The 17,534-nt window shown below is 44.7% G+C and overlaps 1 protein-coding gene across 1 annotated transcript in view; it reads right to left on the bottom strand.

Moving 5' to 3' along the window:
* LOC137677098 (probable global transcription activator SNF2L2) overlaps positions 1–17,534 on the bottom strand; it is a 132,063-nt gene that overhangs the window by 97,029 nt on the left and 17,500 nt on the right. Inside the window, exons 4-5 of the mRNA XM_068424281.1 lie at positions 16,859–16,960; positions 15,480–15,729 (exon numbers count right to left, since the gene is read on the bottom strand). Coding sequence (XP_068280382.1) covers positions 15,480–15,729; positions 16,859–16,960 — 352 coding nt within the window. The remainder of the gene's footprint in view (positions 1–15,479; positions 15,730–16,858; positions 16,961–17,534) is intronic.

Here is a 17,534-nt window from a genome sequence, read left to right as displayed (position 1 = left end):
ACTGAAACATGGTGGGACAGCTCCCATGACTGGAATGTTTTCATGGATGGCTATGTACTATTTAGGAAAGACAAACCAACAAGGCGAGGCGGTGGTGTTGCTCTATATGTGCGAGAGCAACTGAAATGTATTGAGTTCTATCCGGGGGGGGAGGTAGAACAGGTTGAAAGCTTGTGGGTAAGAATTAAGGGACATGCAAAGGGGAGTGAAACTGTTGTGGGGGGTCTACTATAGACCACCAAACCAAGAAGATGATGTTGATGAGGCCTTCTACAGAAAACTGGAGGTAGCCTCTAGAACACACTCCTTGGTACTCATGGGTGACTTTAATCACCCTGATATTTGTTGGGAAGCCCACACAGCTAGACGTGTTCAGTCAAAAAGGCTCTTGCAGTACATTGATGATAACTTCTTAATGCAGGTAGTGGAGGAACCAACGAGAAGAGGTGCACTGCTGGACCTTGTATTAACGAATAAAGAAGGACTAGTTGGGGACATTAAGGTTGGGAACAGCCTTGGCGACAGTGATCACGACATGGTGGAGTTTAGTATTTTACAAGGTAGAAGTAGGACAATAAGTAGGATTACAACCCTGGACTTCCGCAGGGCCAACTTTGTACTCTTCAAAGATCTACTTGCAGGAATCCCATGGGCTAAGACTCTGGAGGGCAAAGGAGCCCAAGAAAGTTGGTCAATTTTTAAATACCACTTCCTCCAAGCCCAAGATAGGTGCGTTCCCTTGAGTAAAATATCAGGTAGATGTGCTAAGAGACCTGCATGGATGAGCAAGGAGCTTCTGAAGGAAATCTTGCGGAAGAAAGAAATTTACAGTTCGTGGAAGAAGGGTCTTGTCACTTGGGAGAACTATAGGGAAGTTGTCAGGACGTGTAGGAAGGCAACAAGAAAGGCCAAAGCCCTCTTAAGAACTAAAACTGGCAAAGGAAGTAAAAGAGAACAAAAAGGGCTGCTTCAAATATTTCAGTAGCAAAAGGAAGAACAGGGAAAGTGTGGGCCCTCTGCTGAATGAGGCGGCAGCCCTGATAACCGAGGATGCAGAGAAGGCAGAGTTGCTGAATACCTTCTTTGCTTCGGTCTTTAATCCTAAGACCAGCCCTTGTGATCTCCAGACCCTAGATGTAGGAGAGGAAGCCTGGAGGAGGGAAGACTCTCCACTAGTCAGTGAAGACTGGGTTAGTGATCAGTTATGGAAATTGAATACACACAAGTCCATGGGCCCTGATGAGATGCACCCAAGAGTGTTGAGAGAACTGGCTGATGTTGTCGCTCTACCACTCTCCATCATTTTCGCAAGATCGTGGCAAACAGGAGAGGTGCCTGAGGACTGGAGGAAAGCCAACATCACTCCAGTCTTCAAAAAAGGCAAGAAGGAAGATCCAGCAAATTACAGACCAGTCAGCCTCACCTCCATCCCTGGAAAAATGATGGAGCGGCTCATTCTGGAGGTCACCTCTAAGCACATGGAAGAGAAGAAGGTTATCAGGAGTAGTCAGCATGGATTTACCAAGGGGAAATCATGCTTGACTAACCTGATAGCATTCTATGATGTCGTGACTGAATGGGTAGATGCAGGGAGACCAGTGGATGTAGTCTACCTTGACCTTAGCAAGGCGTTTGACACAGTTTCCCATGACATCCTCGTGAGCAAGCTCAGGAAGTGTGAGGTAGAAGAACAGACAGTGAGATGGATTAAGAACTGGCTACACAATAGAGCCCAAAGAGTGGTAATCAATGGTGCCAAGTCCAGCTGGAGACCTGTAACTAGTGGAGTCCCCCAAGGATCAGTGCTGGGTCCAGTCCTGTTCAACATCTTCATCGACGACCTTGATGAAGGGACAGAGTGTCTTCTCAGCAAGTTTGCTGATAATATGAAGCTGGGAGGTTTGGCTGATACACCTGAAGGCTGTGCGGCCATTCAGCATGAGTTGGACAGACTGGAGAGCTGGGCAAAGAGGAACCTAATGAGGTTCAACAAGAATAAGTGCAGAGTCCTGCACCTGGGAAGGAGTAATAAAATGCACCAGTACAGGTTAGGAGGCGATCTGCTAGAGAGCAGCTCCTTGGAGAAGGACCTTGGAGTCCTGGTGGACAACAAGTTATCCATGGGGCAGCAATGGGCCTTCTTGTGGCCAAGAAGGCCAATGGTATCCTGGGGTGCATTAAGAAGAGTGTGTCCAGCAGATTGAGGGAGGTCCTCCCCCCCCTCTACTCTACCCTGGTGAGACCTCACCTGGAGTATTGTGTTCAGTTCTGGGCTCCCCAGTTCAAGAGGGACAGAGATCTACTGGAGAGAGTCCAACGGAGGGCTACGAGGATGATGAAGGGACTGGAACACCTGCCTTATGAGGAAAGGTTGAGAGACCTGGGGCTTTTTAGTCTGGAGAAGAGAAGACTCAGAGGGGATCTGATTAATGGGTATAAATAGATGAGGGCTGGGTGTCAAGAGGAAAAGGGCAACCTCTTTTCACTTGTGCCCTGCGATAGGACAAGGGGCAATGGATGCAATCTAGAGCACAGGAAGTTCAACCTCAACCTGAGGAAGAACTTCTTTCCTGTAAGGGTTACAGAGCACTGGAACAGGCTCCCCAGAGAAGTTGTGGAGTCTCCTTCTCTGGAGACTTTCCAGACCCATCTGAATGCGTTCCTGTGTAACCTTCCCTAGATTGGCCCTGCTCTGGCAGGGGGTTGGACTCGATGATCTCCAGAGGTCCCTTCCAACCCCTAACATTCTATGATTCTATGATTGCCCCCAGCCCCAGGGAGAGGCCCCAGGAATTCCCTGCAGCCCTAGACCTGGGCAGCTGCATCCTTCCTCCAGGGTTCTGTGTCTGGGTCAAGCTCCCTGACGTGCCAGGGGTACTTGCTCCAGCAAGTGCTGGGGACCAAGCCCTGTGGCACGTCACTACAATTGTTGTGCAGCCTCAAGCACTCCCACACTTTATTGAGCAGAGTTTCTGGCCCCTTTCTGACACAAACTGCTCTCTAACTACCAATATCCCTGTTAGCTGGTCCTGTTTGTTGCACTCTGTTGAGAATTATTCTCTAGAGGATATGGAGACTTCTGTTCATTCCCTAAGTTTGTCTCTTTTCTCTGACACATCTCCTCAAACCTGTCTCAGCTAACTGCTTGTGCTAGTTCTCTCTCTGCTCGTCCTCTATGCATGTATCCGATATTACCCTCCATATCCAAGTTATGTCAGTTTTTAGTCCCATTCTCCTCTGCATTGAGGGGTATAGGACTTGAGGGGGGCTTTCAGATTCCCCTGCTGCCACAGCTAGCCACATCATAGAACTTACTTTAATGTGCTGCTCAAACTCCATCTTAAAGTTAGAGGCTATGCTTACTGAAAAGCTGTTCCAGAACCCTGTACCTCATCTTCTATTTCCCAGCCTAAATTTATTTCTGGTCTATTTATTACCATTTGTTCTTGTACAAACTGTATGTTACATTAACTAACTCTTTCCTGAGCTGATGCTTTCTTCTTTAATGTAAATATACATATAATAAGGAAAGCAGCACCTTTTAATGTCCTAAAAGTTGAGAAGTACTCGTTGGTATAGCCTCTTCTACTACCTACAGGGAAGTTACAGAAACGACAGTGCTAGACTTCTGAGGTGTACACTGCAAGGACAAGAGACAGCAGGTGCAAAAAAGGGAAATTCTGATTGGACATAAGGAAAAAAAGAAGCACAACGAGAGTTGTGCAGCACTGGAACAGAGGCCCAGAGAGGTTGTGGGATCTCCATCTTTGGAGACTTTCAAAATTTGCCTGGACAAAGCTCTGAGCAACCTGATCTAACTTTGAAGTTAGCCCTGCTTTGAGCAGGAAGGTTGGACTAGATGCTCTCCACAGGTCTCTTCCAACCTGAATGATTACATAAAGCAATCATGGTTTTTTGAGCCTTTGCTTGGTTAGGCTATATAAACTTTTTTTTTTTTTGTCACTAAGCCAGAACATCCTTTCTCTGCATCATCTAAGATAACTCTTTCTGTATGTGTTCTGGTTTCAACTAACTTTTCTTTAATCTGAGTGCCTAAATTGGCACATAGTAGGTCCTCTTAGTGATGTGAATAATTATATTAATAGTTTTTACTCTCTATTGGAAATACCTCCCCTCATACATCCTAAAACCATGCCTGTGCTTTTCATTGGCTTTATTATCATGGCTAGTTCATTATCATTACAGAATCACAGAATCACAGAATCAATCAGGTTGGAAGAGACCTCTGGGATCATCGAGTCCAACCATTGCCCTGACACCACCATGTCAACTAGACCAGGGCACTAAGTGCCATGTTCAGTCTTTTCTTAAACACATCCAGAGATGGTGACTCCACCACCTCCCTGGGCAGCCCCTTCCAATGGCTAATGACCCCTTCTGAGAAGAAATTCTTCCTAATGTCCAACCTGAACCTCCCCTGGAGAAGCTTGAGGCTGTGTCCTCTTGTCCTATCGCTAGTTGCCCGGGAGAAGAGGCCGACTCCCACTTCACTACAACCTCCCTTCAGGTAGTTGTAGACTGCAATAAGGTCACCTCTGAGCCTCCTCTTCTCCAGGCTAAACAACCCCAGCTCCCTCAGCTGTTCCTCATAGATCATACCCTCCAGACCCTTCACCAGCTTGGTTGCCCTCCTCTGGACTCGCTCCAACACCTCAACATCTCTCTTGAAGTGCGGGGCCCAGAACTGGACACAGGATTCAAGGTGCGGCCTCACCAGTGCCAAGTACAGGGGGACGATCACTTCCCTAGACCGGCTGGCTACACTATTCCTAAGAGAGGCCAGGATGCCATTGGCCTTCTTGGCCACCTGGGCACACTGCTAGCTCATGTTTAGCCGGCTGTCCATCAGCACCCCCAGGTCTCTTTCCGCTGGGCCGCTTTCTAACCACTCTTCCCCCAGCCTGTAGCGCTGCATGGGGTTGTTGTGGCCCAAGTGTAAGACCCAGCACTTGTTCTTGTTGAACCTCATGCCGTTGGTCTCGGCCCATCTATCTAACCTGTCCAGATCCCTCTGGACATTAGTGGTTCAAAAGCCCTAGTGCTGAACTTAACACTAAGGACAGTGCCAGAAATTTGAAAGGAACCAGAAAAAAACAAGTCAGGAGGCCTTAGACTCAGGTTTAGTACAAGATTCCAAAATTAACCTGAACAAACCTAAAAAGCGTTCTTCTGTTATATAGATTTTTGAAAGGACAATAAAGTTGCAGTATTTGCAACCCAGACACTGCGATCTTTAATCAACCTCCAAATCATAAAGCAAATCTCTTCCCCTTGTTTGCAGACAGCAGTTGTTTAATGAAATATTTCCTTTTAGTAATATCATAAATTACTTTCATAAGGCTATGCTAAATATAAATGGAAAAAATTGGAGAGAGAAATGGGAGAAGAATCCAGTAAAATAAGAACAGGTACAGAACTGATATACATTTAAACATTAAGAGATATTGTTCTTGCATTCTTAAAAATTTAATGTGTATTGCCACAGCAACTATACACCTAAGTAATAATATAATTTGCATTATCAGGCAATGAAGCTACAATTTATATATAACCATATAGGGTTTTTTTCAAATCCTTTAGAAGTTAAAATAGTCTGCTTGCAATATCTTGTGGCAATTTAGTGGTAGACAGTCACTGGAGTTCAGCATTAACAGACAAGCAACATGAAATTTTCAGGGTTATTGAACACTGGACTGGCACTAAATTTACTTTTCTAATTTTCTTTTAGTAAGCTACCCCAATTCACAGTATTCAGTAACCATTAATCCTGCACTTTTATTTCTGTGACATAGTAAACCAAAGTTGGCAATCTGCCCTCAGCGAGAGCAAGGCAGATGTCCTAGTTAAAAAGACCTTAAAATAAGTTTTCTGTGGGATAGCAGGGATATAGGACTGCAAAGAGCAAAATTGAAGTATCTATCTCCTAAAGAATGCTTCCCTCCCCCCTCAGTACCTGTTTCTCCAAGGATATGGAGGATTATACATACATTAACTGATGACAGAAGTAGAAATACCCCTATTAACACCGCTTTGTGCAAAGTGCACCTGCACATACATGACAGCAAGAATGCAATAGAAAGAACAAAGGTCCATATTGCACATATGTATTTGGATCAATGCATCAGAAAGCATTAGGGTACATTAGAATTTCATCAAAAATATTATGTTCAGAACTGATTTAAAATTGATTTTTATTTTTTTTAATTTGAACTTAGTATTAGTAATTTTAAGTGCTGCTAAATTTTGTCTTAACATCAGTAAGGCACAGTAGACAGTCTGATACAAGATTCTAAAATTCCTGAAAAAAACAAAATGGATGTAATACTGCATTAACTGCAGGAGACTCAAGAGAAGAGAAAATGAAAGCAAAATTAGGTCAGTAAGGTTTTCCATACTGATTGAACACCAAATCAAGAAGGATTACTCTTCTGGCAAGAGAGAGTTCCATTAAAAGCAACAGATATTTGTTCAGGTCCATAGAAGTTTGTGATTCCTTGAAATAAGAACGCTTCGTCAACGGGCTCCCCTTGATCAGGTGGCCTGTAGGAAACACCAGCCATGAGGTTTCCTTTATTGGCTTGGCCCCTAATTTTTACCCATAAGCTCTCAACTTGTTCATCACTGTTTTTCAAAGACAGCTCTGTGCAGTCAATCCATTCTTTTACACGAAGGACAACCCCCCTGTCCCTCCTTCCTTGCCTGTCCCTTCTAAACAGTTTATAGCCATCGATTGCAGCGCTCCAGGCATGTGATTCATCCCACCACATTTCAGTGATAGCAATTAGATCATAGCTTTCTAGCTGAACAGTGGCTTCCAGCTCCTCCTATTTGTTACCTATGCTGCATGCATTGGTATAGAGGCACTTCAGTTGGGCTGTTGACTGTGTCACCTTTTTAGAGTAATACACCCTAATTCCTTTGAGGCTTTTCACAGGTGTTTCCCTGTTGATTCCTAATACATCAGCAGTCCCTGGCTCTTCTCTGTTACTCAAAACTCCATCTCTTTCCCCTCATAAATCTAGTTTAAATCTAGTTTAAAGCTCTCCTTATAAGTCTAGCCAGCTTGTTGGCAAAGACCCTCCTACCCCACCTGGTAAGGTGAATCCCATCAGCTCCCAGCAGACCTGGTTTCTCAAAGGTAGATCCATGATCATAGAAGCCAAAACCTTGAGTATGGCACCAGCTATGCAGCCAGGCATTCACCTATTCAATTTGTCTCCTCCTTCCTGAATGCCTTCCCCTGACTGAGAGAATACAGGACATGAGACAAGAGAGACAAGATAGACATTAGACGGATACAAGAATGATACATATCAAGGAGGACTACAGAGCCCTGGGAGCAGTGGTAAAGAACTCTGGGGCCTAGGTAGTTTTCTCATCCATCCTCCCCGTCAAAGGGAAGGGGACTAAAAGGGACAGTCAGATTAGGGAAATCAACACATGGCTACAGGACTGGTGCCACAGCCAGGGGTTTGACTACTTAGACCACAGGACTCATTTTGAGAAACCTGATCTTCTGGCAGCCGACGGGGTCCATCTGTCAGAGAAGGGGAAGGCCATCTTGGGTCATAGGCTGGCCAAGCTGGTAAAGAGGGCTTTAAACTAGATTTGCCAGGGGAGGGGAACCTCAGTCCATCCCAATTCAGCCAGTCCAATGCCAGGGCCAGCAATAAGTGCCCAGAGACTGGAGAAGGATGGCAGGTTGGCAGGAGAGCGCCGGAAGAGCAGCGGAAAGGAATTTCAGGCAGTAAGTCAGCTTCGTCGGGGGCCCAGCTGAAATGCCTCTATGCAAACGCACAGAGCATGGGGAACAAACAAGAGGAGCTCGAGACGTGAGCATACCTGCAAGGCTACGACCTTATTTGCATCACGGAGACATGGTGGGATGATTCTGATGACTGGAGTGTTGGGATGGAGGGATATAGGCTTTTTAGGAAGGACAGGCAGGGGAGACGAGGAGGGGGTGTTGCGCTTTATGTCAATGACCAGTTTGAGTGCTGGGAGCTCTGCCTGGGGATGGAGGAGGAGCCAACGGGAGAGCTTATGGGTCAGGATTAAAGGGAGGGCAGGGACAGGAGACATTATAGTGGGCATCTGCTACAGGCCACATGACCAGGAACACCAAGCGGATGAGGCCCTCTGCAGACAGATAGATGTAGCCTCACGTTTACAGGCCCTGGTTCTCATGGGGGACTTCAACCACCCTGACGTCTGTTGGAAGGACAGCTGGGCACAAGCAATCCAGGAAGTTCCTGGAATGCGTGGATGACAACTTCCTTCTCCAGGTGATAGAGGAGCCGACAAGGAGAGATGCCATGCTGGACCTTGTTCTCACCAACAAGGAGGGGCTGGTGGGGGATGTGAAACTCAAGGGCAGCCTTGGCTGCAGTGACCATAAAATGGTGGAGTACAAGATCCATAGGGCAGCGAGGAGGGCACACAGCCAGCTCACCACCCTGGACTTCAGGAGAGCACACTTTGACCTCTTCAGGGACCTGCTTTGGAAAGTCCCTTGGGATAAAGCCCTGGAGGGAAGAGGGGCCCAAAAAGCTGGTTAGTATTCAAGGATCACCTCCTCCAGGCTCAGGAACAATGCATCCCGACAAAGAGGAAGGCAGGCAAAAACGCCAGGAGGCCTGCATGGATGAACAAGGAGCTCCTGGATAAACTCTGACACAAGAAGGAAGCCTATAGAGGGTGGAAGCAAGGGCAGGTAGCCTGGGAGGAATACAGAGGAATTGTCCGAGCAGCCAGGGACCAGGTTAGGAAAGCTAAAGCGCTGATGGAATTAAATCTGGCCAGGGATGTGAAGGGCAACAAGAAATGCTTCTATAGGAATGTCAGTGATAAAAGGAAGACTAGGGAAAAGGTGGGCCCTCTCCGGAAGGAAACAGGAGACCTGGTTACCCAAGATATGGAGAAGGCTGAGGTACTCAACGACTTTTTTGCCTCATTCTTCACCGGCAAGTACTCTAGCCTCACCATCCAAGTCGCAGAAGGCAGAGGCAGGGAGTGGAAGGATGAAGAACTGCCCAATGTAGGAGAAGATGAGGTTCGAGACCATCTAAGGAACCTGAAGGTGCACAAGTCCATGGGACCTGATGAGGTGCATCCACAGGTCCTGAGGGAACTGGCAGATGAAGTTACTAAGCCGCTATCCATCATTTCTGAGAAGTCGTGGCAGTCTGGTGAAGTTCCCAGTGACTGGAAAAGGGGAAACATAACCCCCATCTTCAAGAAGAGGAAAAAGGAAGACCTGGGGAACTACAGGGCAGTCAGTCTCACCTCTGTGCCTGGCAAGATCATGGAGCAGATCCTCTTGGAAATTATACTGAGGCACACGAAAATCAAGGATGTGATTGGTGACAGCCAACATGGCTTCACCAAGGACAAATCATGCCTGACAAATTTGGTGGCCTTCTACAACGGGGTTACAGCACTGGTGGATAGGGGAAGAGCAACTGATGTCATCTACCTGGACTTGTGCAAAGCATTTGACACTGTCCCGCACAACATCCTTGTCTCTAAATTGGAGAGACATGGACTTGACGGATGGACCACTCAGTGGATAAGGAATTGGCTGGATGGTCGCACTCAAAGAGTTGCGGTCAATGGCTCAATGTCCAAGTGGACACCAGTGACAAGTGGCGTTCCTCAGCAGTCAGTATTGGGACCGGTCCTGTTTAACATCTTTATCAGCGACATGGACAGTGGGATTGAGTGCGCCCTCAGCAAGTTTGACAACGACACCAAGCTGTGCAGTGTGGTCAACATGCTGGAGGGAAGGGATGCCATCCAGAGTGACCTTGACAGGCTTGAGAGATGGGCCCGTGCAAACCGCATGAATTTCAACAAGGCCAAGTGCAAGGTCCTGCATGTGGGTCGAGGCAATCCCAAGCACAAATACAGGCTGGGTGGAGAATGGATTGCGAGCAGCCCTGAGGAGAAGGACTTGGGGGTGATGGTTGACGAGAAGCTCAATGTGAGCTGGCAATGTGCGCTTGCAGCCCAGAAGGCCAATCGTATCCTGGGCTGCATCAAAAGCAGAGTGGCCAGCAGGTCAAGGGAGGGGATTCTGCCCCTTTACTCCGCTCTTGTGAGACCCCACCTGGAGTTCTGCGTCCAGGTCTGGGGCCCCCAACATAAGAAGGACATGGAGCTGTTGGAACGGGTCCAGAGGAGGGCCACGAAGATGATGAGAGGGCTGGAGCACCTCTCCTATGGAGACAGGCTGAGAGAGTTGGGGCTGTTCAGCCTGGAGAAGAGAAGGCTCCAGGGAGACCTTATAGCAGCCTTCCAGTACCTGAAGGGGGCCTACAGGAAAGCTGGAGAGGGACTTTTTACAAGGGGAAGTAGTGATAGGACACGGGGGAATGGTTTCAAACTGAAAGAGGGAAGATTTAGATTAGATATGAGGAAGAAATCCTTTACTGTGAGGGTGGTGAGACACTGGCCCAGGTTGCCCAGAGCATTTGTAGATGCCCCCTCCCTGGCAGTGTTCAAGGCCAGGTTGGATGAGGCTTTGAGCAACCTGGTCTAGAGGAAGGTGTCCCTGCCTGTGGCAGGGGGGTTGTAACTAGATGCTCTTTAAGGTCCCTTCCAACTCAAACCAGTCTGTGATTCTATGATTCTATGAAGAAAGGGGGGGGAGAGAGATGAGAGAGATGAGATGAGAGAGGAGAAGAGAGAGACGAGAAAGAAGAGAGGGAGAGAGATGAGATGCCCTGCATGCAACTAGGACATGCTCTAACATATATGCTACATAAGCAATCCGTAAAAATTGAAAGGTGTATAGAAATATGCATCTCCCCCAAAAGCAAACTATTAATCACTTATGGGGGTGCATATGCACAAAGAGGAATGGCCAAATACCTCAGCAAGTGACTTCTTACATAGCAGATAAATTAGCAGTAAGTGAATGTGACACAGCAGACTTCACATCTTTAATCAAGAAACACCATGCTCAAGGCCACACTGTGGCATCAGATTTAAAGCAGAGACTTCTCCACAGTGAGGCAATATGCCAAAATTTTAACTTTTGGTCTGGATGTTTGACTTATGGGATTTGTTGAAGCATCTTGAATCTTTATTTGAAGATGTTAATAATTCACCTTTTTTATTTAAAAATAATTATTTCATAGTAAAATGCTTTCTCTCATTAAAAAAGGAGCTCTCTTCTTTACTATCCAGTAATTGTTTTTCAAAGATATTGCTAACTTCACTGTGTTTTCAGGACGCAAATGTTTATATTAACTTTCTTCTATTCCCATTTTACTAAGAAGGCATGAATACTTCATACTGTTATGTTAACGCTACTTGTACTAAAGCTAAGTCTATTACCATCCAAAACATAAAAGCTGTCTATTACCATCCAAAACAAATCTTCAGTTTGGTGTTACTTATTTAGGTTTAAATAATGAAAAGACCTATACAAGTTCTAAGCACCTTGGTATACAAAACAAAACAAATTCCTTACAACACTCAATATTTAAAAAGTTTGAATTACTAGCCAGCCATTAAAAAAACAATTCAACTATTCCAGAATCCCTCTCAAACTTCCATCTTATTTAGACTGCCCAGATCAGGCTATTTAGAACCTAATGGATATGCTGTGACTGCAACCAATTTCTACATAGTAGAATATGGTGGAAGTTGGTGGAAGCAAGGGCAGGTAGCCTGGGAGGAATACAGAGAAATTGTCTGAGCAGCCAGGGAGCACGTTCGGAAAGCTAAAGCCCTGATAGAATTAAATCTGGCCAGGGACGTCAAGGGCAACAAGAAATGCTTCGACAGGTATGTCAGTGATAAAAGGAAGACTAGGGAAAAGGTGGGCCCTCTCCAGAAGGAAACGGGAGACCTGGTTACCCGGGATATGGAGAAGGCTGAGGTACTCAACAACTTTTTTGCCTCATTCTTCACTGGCAAGTGCTCCAGCCTCACCAACCAAGTCGCAGAGGCAGAGGCAGGGACTGGGAGAATGAAGAACTGCCCACTGTAGGAGAAGATCAGGTTTGAGACCATCTAAGGAACCTGAAGGTGCACAAGTCCATGGGACCTGATGAGGTACATCCACAGGTCCTGAGGGAACTGGCGGATGAAGTTGCTAAGCCGCTATCCATCATTTCTGAGAAGTCGTGTCAGTCTGGTGAAGTTCTGACTGACTGGAAAAGGGGAAACATAACCCCCATTGTCAAAAAGGGGAAAAAGGAAGACCCGGGGAACTACAGGGCAGTGAGTCTCACCTCTGTGCCTGGCAAGATCATGGAGCAGATCCTCTTGGAAACTATGCTAAGGTACATGGAAATCAAGGAGGTGATTGGTGACAGCCAACATGGCTTCACCAAGGACAAATTTGGTGGCCTTCTACGACGGGGTTACAGTGCTGGTGGATAGGGGAAGAGCGACTGATGTCACCTACCTGGACTTGTGCAAAGCATTTGATACTGTCCTGCACGACATCCTTGTCTCTAAATTGGAGAGACATGGACTTGACGGATGGACCACTCGGTGGATAAGGAATTGGTTGGATGGTCGCACTCAAAGCCTTACGGTCAACAGCTCAATGTCCAAGTGGACACCAGTGACGAGTGGCGTTCCTCAGGGGTAGGTATTGGGAACGGTCCTGTTTAACATCTTTGTCAGCGACATGGACAGTGGGATTGAGTGCGCCCTCAGCAAGTTTGCCAATGACACCAAGCCGTGCGGTGCGGTTGACTCGCTGGAGGGAAGGGATGCCATCCAGAGTGACCTTGACAGGCTTGAGAGATGGGCCTGTGCAAAGCGCATGAAGTTCAACAAGGCCAAGTGCAAGGTCCTGCATGTGGGTCAGGGCAATCCCAAGCACAAATACAGGCTGGGCGGAGAATGGATTGAGAGCAGCCCTGAGGAGAAGGACTTGGGGGTGATGGTTGACGAGAAGCTCACCATGAGCCGGCAACGTGCGCTTGCAGCCCAGAAGGCCAACCGTATCCTGGGCTGCATCACAAGCAGCGTGGCCAGCAGATCGAGGGAGGGGATTCTGCCCCTCTGCTCCACTCTCATAAGACCCCACCTGGAGTACTGTGTTCAGCTCTGGGGGCCCCCAACATAAGAAAGACATGGAGCTGTTGGAACGAGTCCAGAGGAGGGCCACGAAGATGATCAGAGGGCTGGAGCACCTCTGCTATGGAGACAGGCTGAGAGAGTTGGGGTTGTTCAGCCTGGAGAAGGTTCCGGGGAGACCTTCTATCAGCCTTCCAGTACCTGAAGGGGCTACAGGAAAGCGGAAGAGGGACTTTTTACAAGGGCATGGAGTGATAGGACGAGGGAGAATGGTTTTAAACTGAAACAGGGTGGATTTAGATTAGATATTAGGAAGAAATTCTTTCCTGTGAGGGTGGTGAGACACTGGCCCAGGTTGCCCAGAGAAGCTGTGACTGCCCCCTCCCTGGCAGTGTTCAAGGCCAGGTTGGATGGGGCTTGGAGCAACCTGGTCTGGTGGAAGGTGTCCCTGGCCATGGAAGGGGGGGTTGGAACTAGATACTCTTTAAGGTCCCTTCCAACTCAAACCATTCTATGATTCTATGATTCTATGAGTAAATCTACCTCAGTTATTTTCTGCTGTCCCTCACTTCACTTCCCCCCTCATTTATGCAGATCCTCAAGTCATAAAATTTGGCACAAACAGTGCGGCAGTGGAGCCGGGGTAGAAGGGCAGAAGTGGTTACAAATGAGCTTATGCAATAATGGCCAAATGATTGCTGGCTCAATTTAATGCTCTGATCCCTCAATCAGAGCAACAGTGAAACTGTATTATGGTGCATCCTACATGTTTTCTGAAAAAGCTATTAGATCATGACTGTACACACCAAAATAGCTACAGCCATTCCATGCTAAGGTGAAAATTATGAAACTGACAGAATGACCACAACTATAAGTCAGAAAAGCACTTAAGCATGCTCTTATGTAAATACCACAAGTGTTTTGCTGGATCAAGGCCTGGTTTCTGGATATCACACCATATCCTTCCTGAGACGATTGATATCCTATAAAAGTTCATTGTGGGGTTCCCACGGGACAATGGTGGGAACGAGCTACTGAACGAGCTATGTCCAGGCATGTCCAGGGGGTGGTAATGGGGTGGTGATGAACTAGCCAATCATAATACAGAACAAGGGCCTTGGCTATGAGACCAACAAGATATGGGGGAAGTTGAGGACCTTGGCTATGAGAAAAATAAGATATAGGGAAGCTGAAAAATAAGAAAGAATGCTGCACCTGCAAGATATAACTTTTTAGCATAAGCCAATCAGAACTAATATAGAGGCGTGTGAACAAAGCATACTAACCAATCATAATAGAAATGACACATACACTGAGCATGCACAAAAATAGAATAGTATAAATGTACCCTCAATAGAATAGTATAAATGTACCCTCAGATACGTAAATAAACGAGATCTGCTTAACGATCATATTGGTCTGCGTGCATTTACCCCGTGCCCTCTCGCGAACACTGACAGTTCATGCCACTTACCCTCCCTCCTGTATCTGAAAAGGTAGAACACATTTGCAAAGCAAGTATTCATTTAATCTGTTTTCAGCGAGATTACCATCTTTTGTCTACTTTCCCCCTATACCCTCATTGTTTTAGTAACAAGAAGAGGCATTATCATTTGAAATCAAGCAAATACACTATGTGGAGTCTGCTTCCTGTCACTGGCAGTGACCAGGAACATACTTTAGATACAAGTCAACCTTTCTCCTCCCCCCGTCCTCAAGGGGAATTGTATAATAGTCTCAGTAAGGGGAAGGAACAGTTTCTTTCTAACCACAGAAAATCATAAGAGATTACATCCTCTGTGTGTTACTAGGAATATTACTGGGTACTCATCACCTTTTAATTAGGGTACTTACTTAGGAGTCTAACTCAACATTTATGGACCATACTTCCTGGTATCCTATTTTTCATCTTCACTTTCACCTTCTTAATACTCTCACTATTCTTTGGTAGTCCAGCCAACCCATTTATCATTATACAAAATTAGTTTTTGCTTTGGCCACTTATTCTTTGGTCTTTTCATTGTCATTTTTTTCTTCTGATTTCCTTTTGTTTATGGTTCTGAATACTTTCTGTACTAAAATAGTTTCCATCTGGATTCCAAGGATTTTAATTCCATAGCTATTATTATTTGCAGCTTTCCAAATATCACACTAATCCAGCCAAGTACTTGATTCAATTTTACATTTAAGCTGGTTTGCAATGATACTACCAATATGCTTTGCTAATTCAGAATTTGGGCTGAAATTAAATCATGCTTTACAGTTTGATGTCTCTGTACTTGTTTTTGACATGGTCCCTCTATGGAAACTCAATTTAAACTACAATCACTACAATACAGGGGATGATTGCAAGAGTGCCCACTGAGAAAGTAAAAAAAATAAGCATATGCATTTAAATCTTGTTATTCAGATTTTACCTATATTCACGTTCCTGGAGTATTTCAATTGGATCCAGTCCTTGTGGTTTCTGGATAGGGCTGATACGATTCTGTTTTTGCTGCAGCTGCACAATAGGTGAAGGCTGTCCAGGTGTGGGTTGTGGTACAGAGGGACCAGGCATGGCTGCAGAAGGCTGGGAAGCAGCAGGGGCAGGAGAAGGCCTCCCACTAGGAGGTGGTACAGAGAGCTTTTGTAGTGTATTGGCAACACTCATATCTGGGGCTTGGCCTAGAACATGAGAAACATGATAACATGAAATATGGAATGCAGTAAAAAATCCAAGATTATTTTTTAGGTCAAAACACGAAGCTAAAACAAACATTCAAACTTATCAGGAAAAATACTAGGTTTCCTTCTCTATAGAGAAACAAACTCAAATGAACATTGCAGAAAGTGATCCAAAAATAATAAAAGTGCATGTCAATTTACGAACAACATTTTTTTTTTAATTCACACTGTTTTTAAAGTAAATCTAGCACTAGTAAGAGCCCTCTAGAACTAGTTTCATATAAGTGCAGGGCCAAATTCTGCCTCTTCATATGTTCATTGTCCTTATACCGCTTGCAAGGATGAGTCCACAGTCACAATTTGACTAGATGCATGAGTAGGCCTGCTTTTACAACTCTGTGAGAACCAGTAAGCCGTATTAAAATTTTAGCAATAGTACTTAAATATACCTGGCAAATATAAATAGCTTCAATTTTGCCCCCAACTCCCAATTAATTATATTTATGTATTTGAAATACTTGGTATATGATTACTCTTTTATGTTATAGCATTCTAACTATTTTGAAAGTTAACTAATTCACTCATGAGTTAACATGAATATAGCACCTGCCAATGACAGCACAGGTTTCAGTACTCTAACAAGTCAGGAAGTCACTCATGCACACAGATAGTCACTGAGAACAGACATCTCCAACAATAAAGATATCACTTGATTGTTTGAGGAAACATAATAATTTATTGCTAAAAAATACAACTACACAATATGCCTATATTCTTGGAATCAATTTCACTTCAGATCCAGAATCCTGACCATCTGGCATTCAACCATCTGCATCAATCTCTGGAAAAGGAACAAGCTTATATATTCAATTCTGATTGCAGAGAGTGCTTCATGTTCAGGCTGCCTAACAGCTGCAATAATTTCATCTGGTCAACTCATTCACCTTTGAATAAGTGGTAAAACATTCCTTGATATTTAAGTGCTAGGCAAAGTAAAGGTCACACCATTTCTTCTTTATGCCTTTTCATTTCCCCATTCTTTTTCCTGCCTCTTTTCCCCAATCCCTACCCACACAGTTTAACCTTAACTGTATGCATGATATAAAATTACTGCTATACTCCCTTCTACCTTCTGTCCAAGGTTTAGGGGTCATGGCAGCTATATGTCCAGGTACTCCTGGAGCTGGTCCTGTGCCAGCTGTAGGACCACTAGTTGTATTTGACCCAATACCTATAATTTAACAGATGAAAGAAAATTATTAAAATATGAAACATTACTACACATTAAAAAATCCCTCTGCATTCCAATATATTAATCTATTTGTGCATTAAATACAGATTAAAGTGGATTCCACTGTGCAAAAAATTAATGTAATGAGGTATATTAAAATCACATATTTTAAAATACTTGATGACAAAGCCACATGCATTGAAATTAAGTGACCAAAGTTATTCAAATTATTTTTATAAGAAAATAGGATTATCTTTACCCTCAGCTTCTAAAGCTAAATAACAGCTTACAGAAATCATTAACTCTTTAAAATAATCAGCATATTTCTTAATCTGTTCTTGAAGCTAATTTTGTGCTCAAAATCATATGTATGGTGTATATTATGATATCACAAACACAGGATTATTATTTGAAGTGAGTAATAAACAGCAGGAGGAGATTAAATTTTAAAAATAAAGATCACATTTTCATAGCCCTTGGTTAAAAAATGTACAAAATGAAAAAGACAAAAGAAATACATAAAGGATATTTAAAACTGCCTTTAAGTAAACTGGATTTTTTTTTTCCCATGGGA

Source organism: Nyctibius grandis (genome assembly GCF_013368605.1).
Source record: "Nyctibius grandis isolate bNycGra1 chromosome W unlocalized genomic scaffold, bNycGra1.pri SUPER_W_unloc_1, whole genome shotgun sequence".
Lineage (NCBI taxonomy): Eukaryota > Metazoa > Chordata > Aves > Nyctibiiformes > Nyctibiidae > Nyctibius > Nyctibius grandis.
Note: the sequence above shows the minus strand (reverse complement) of the source record. Positions and strands in the feature narration are given on the sequence as shown.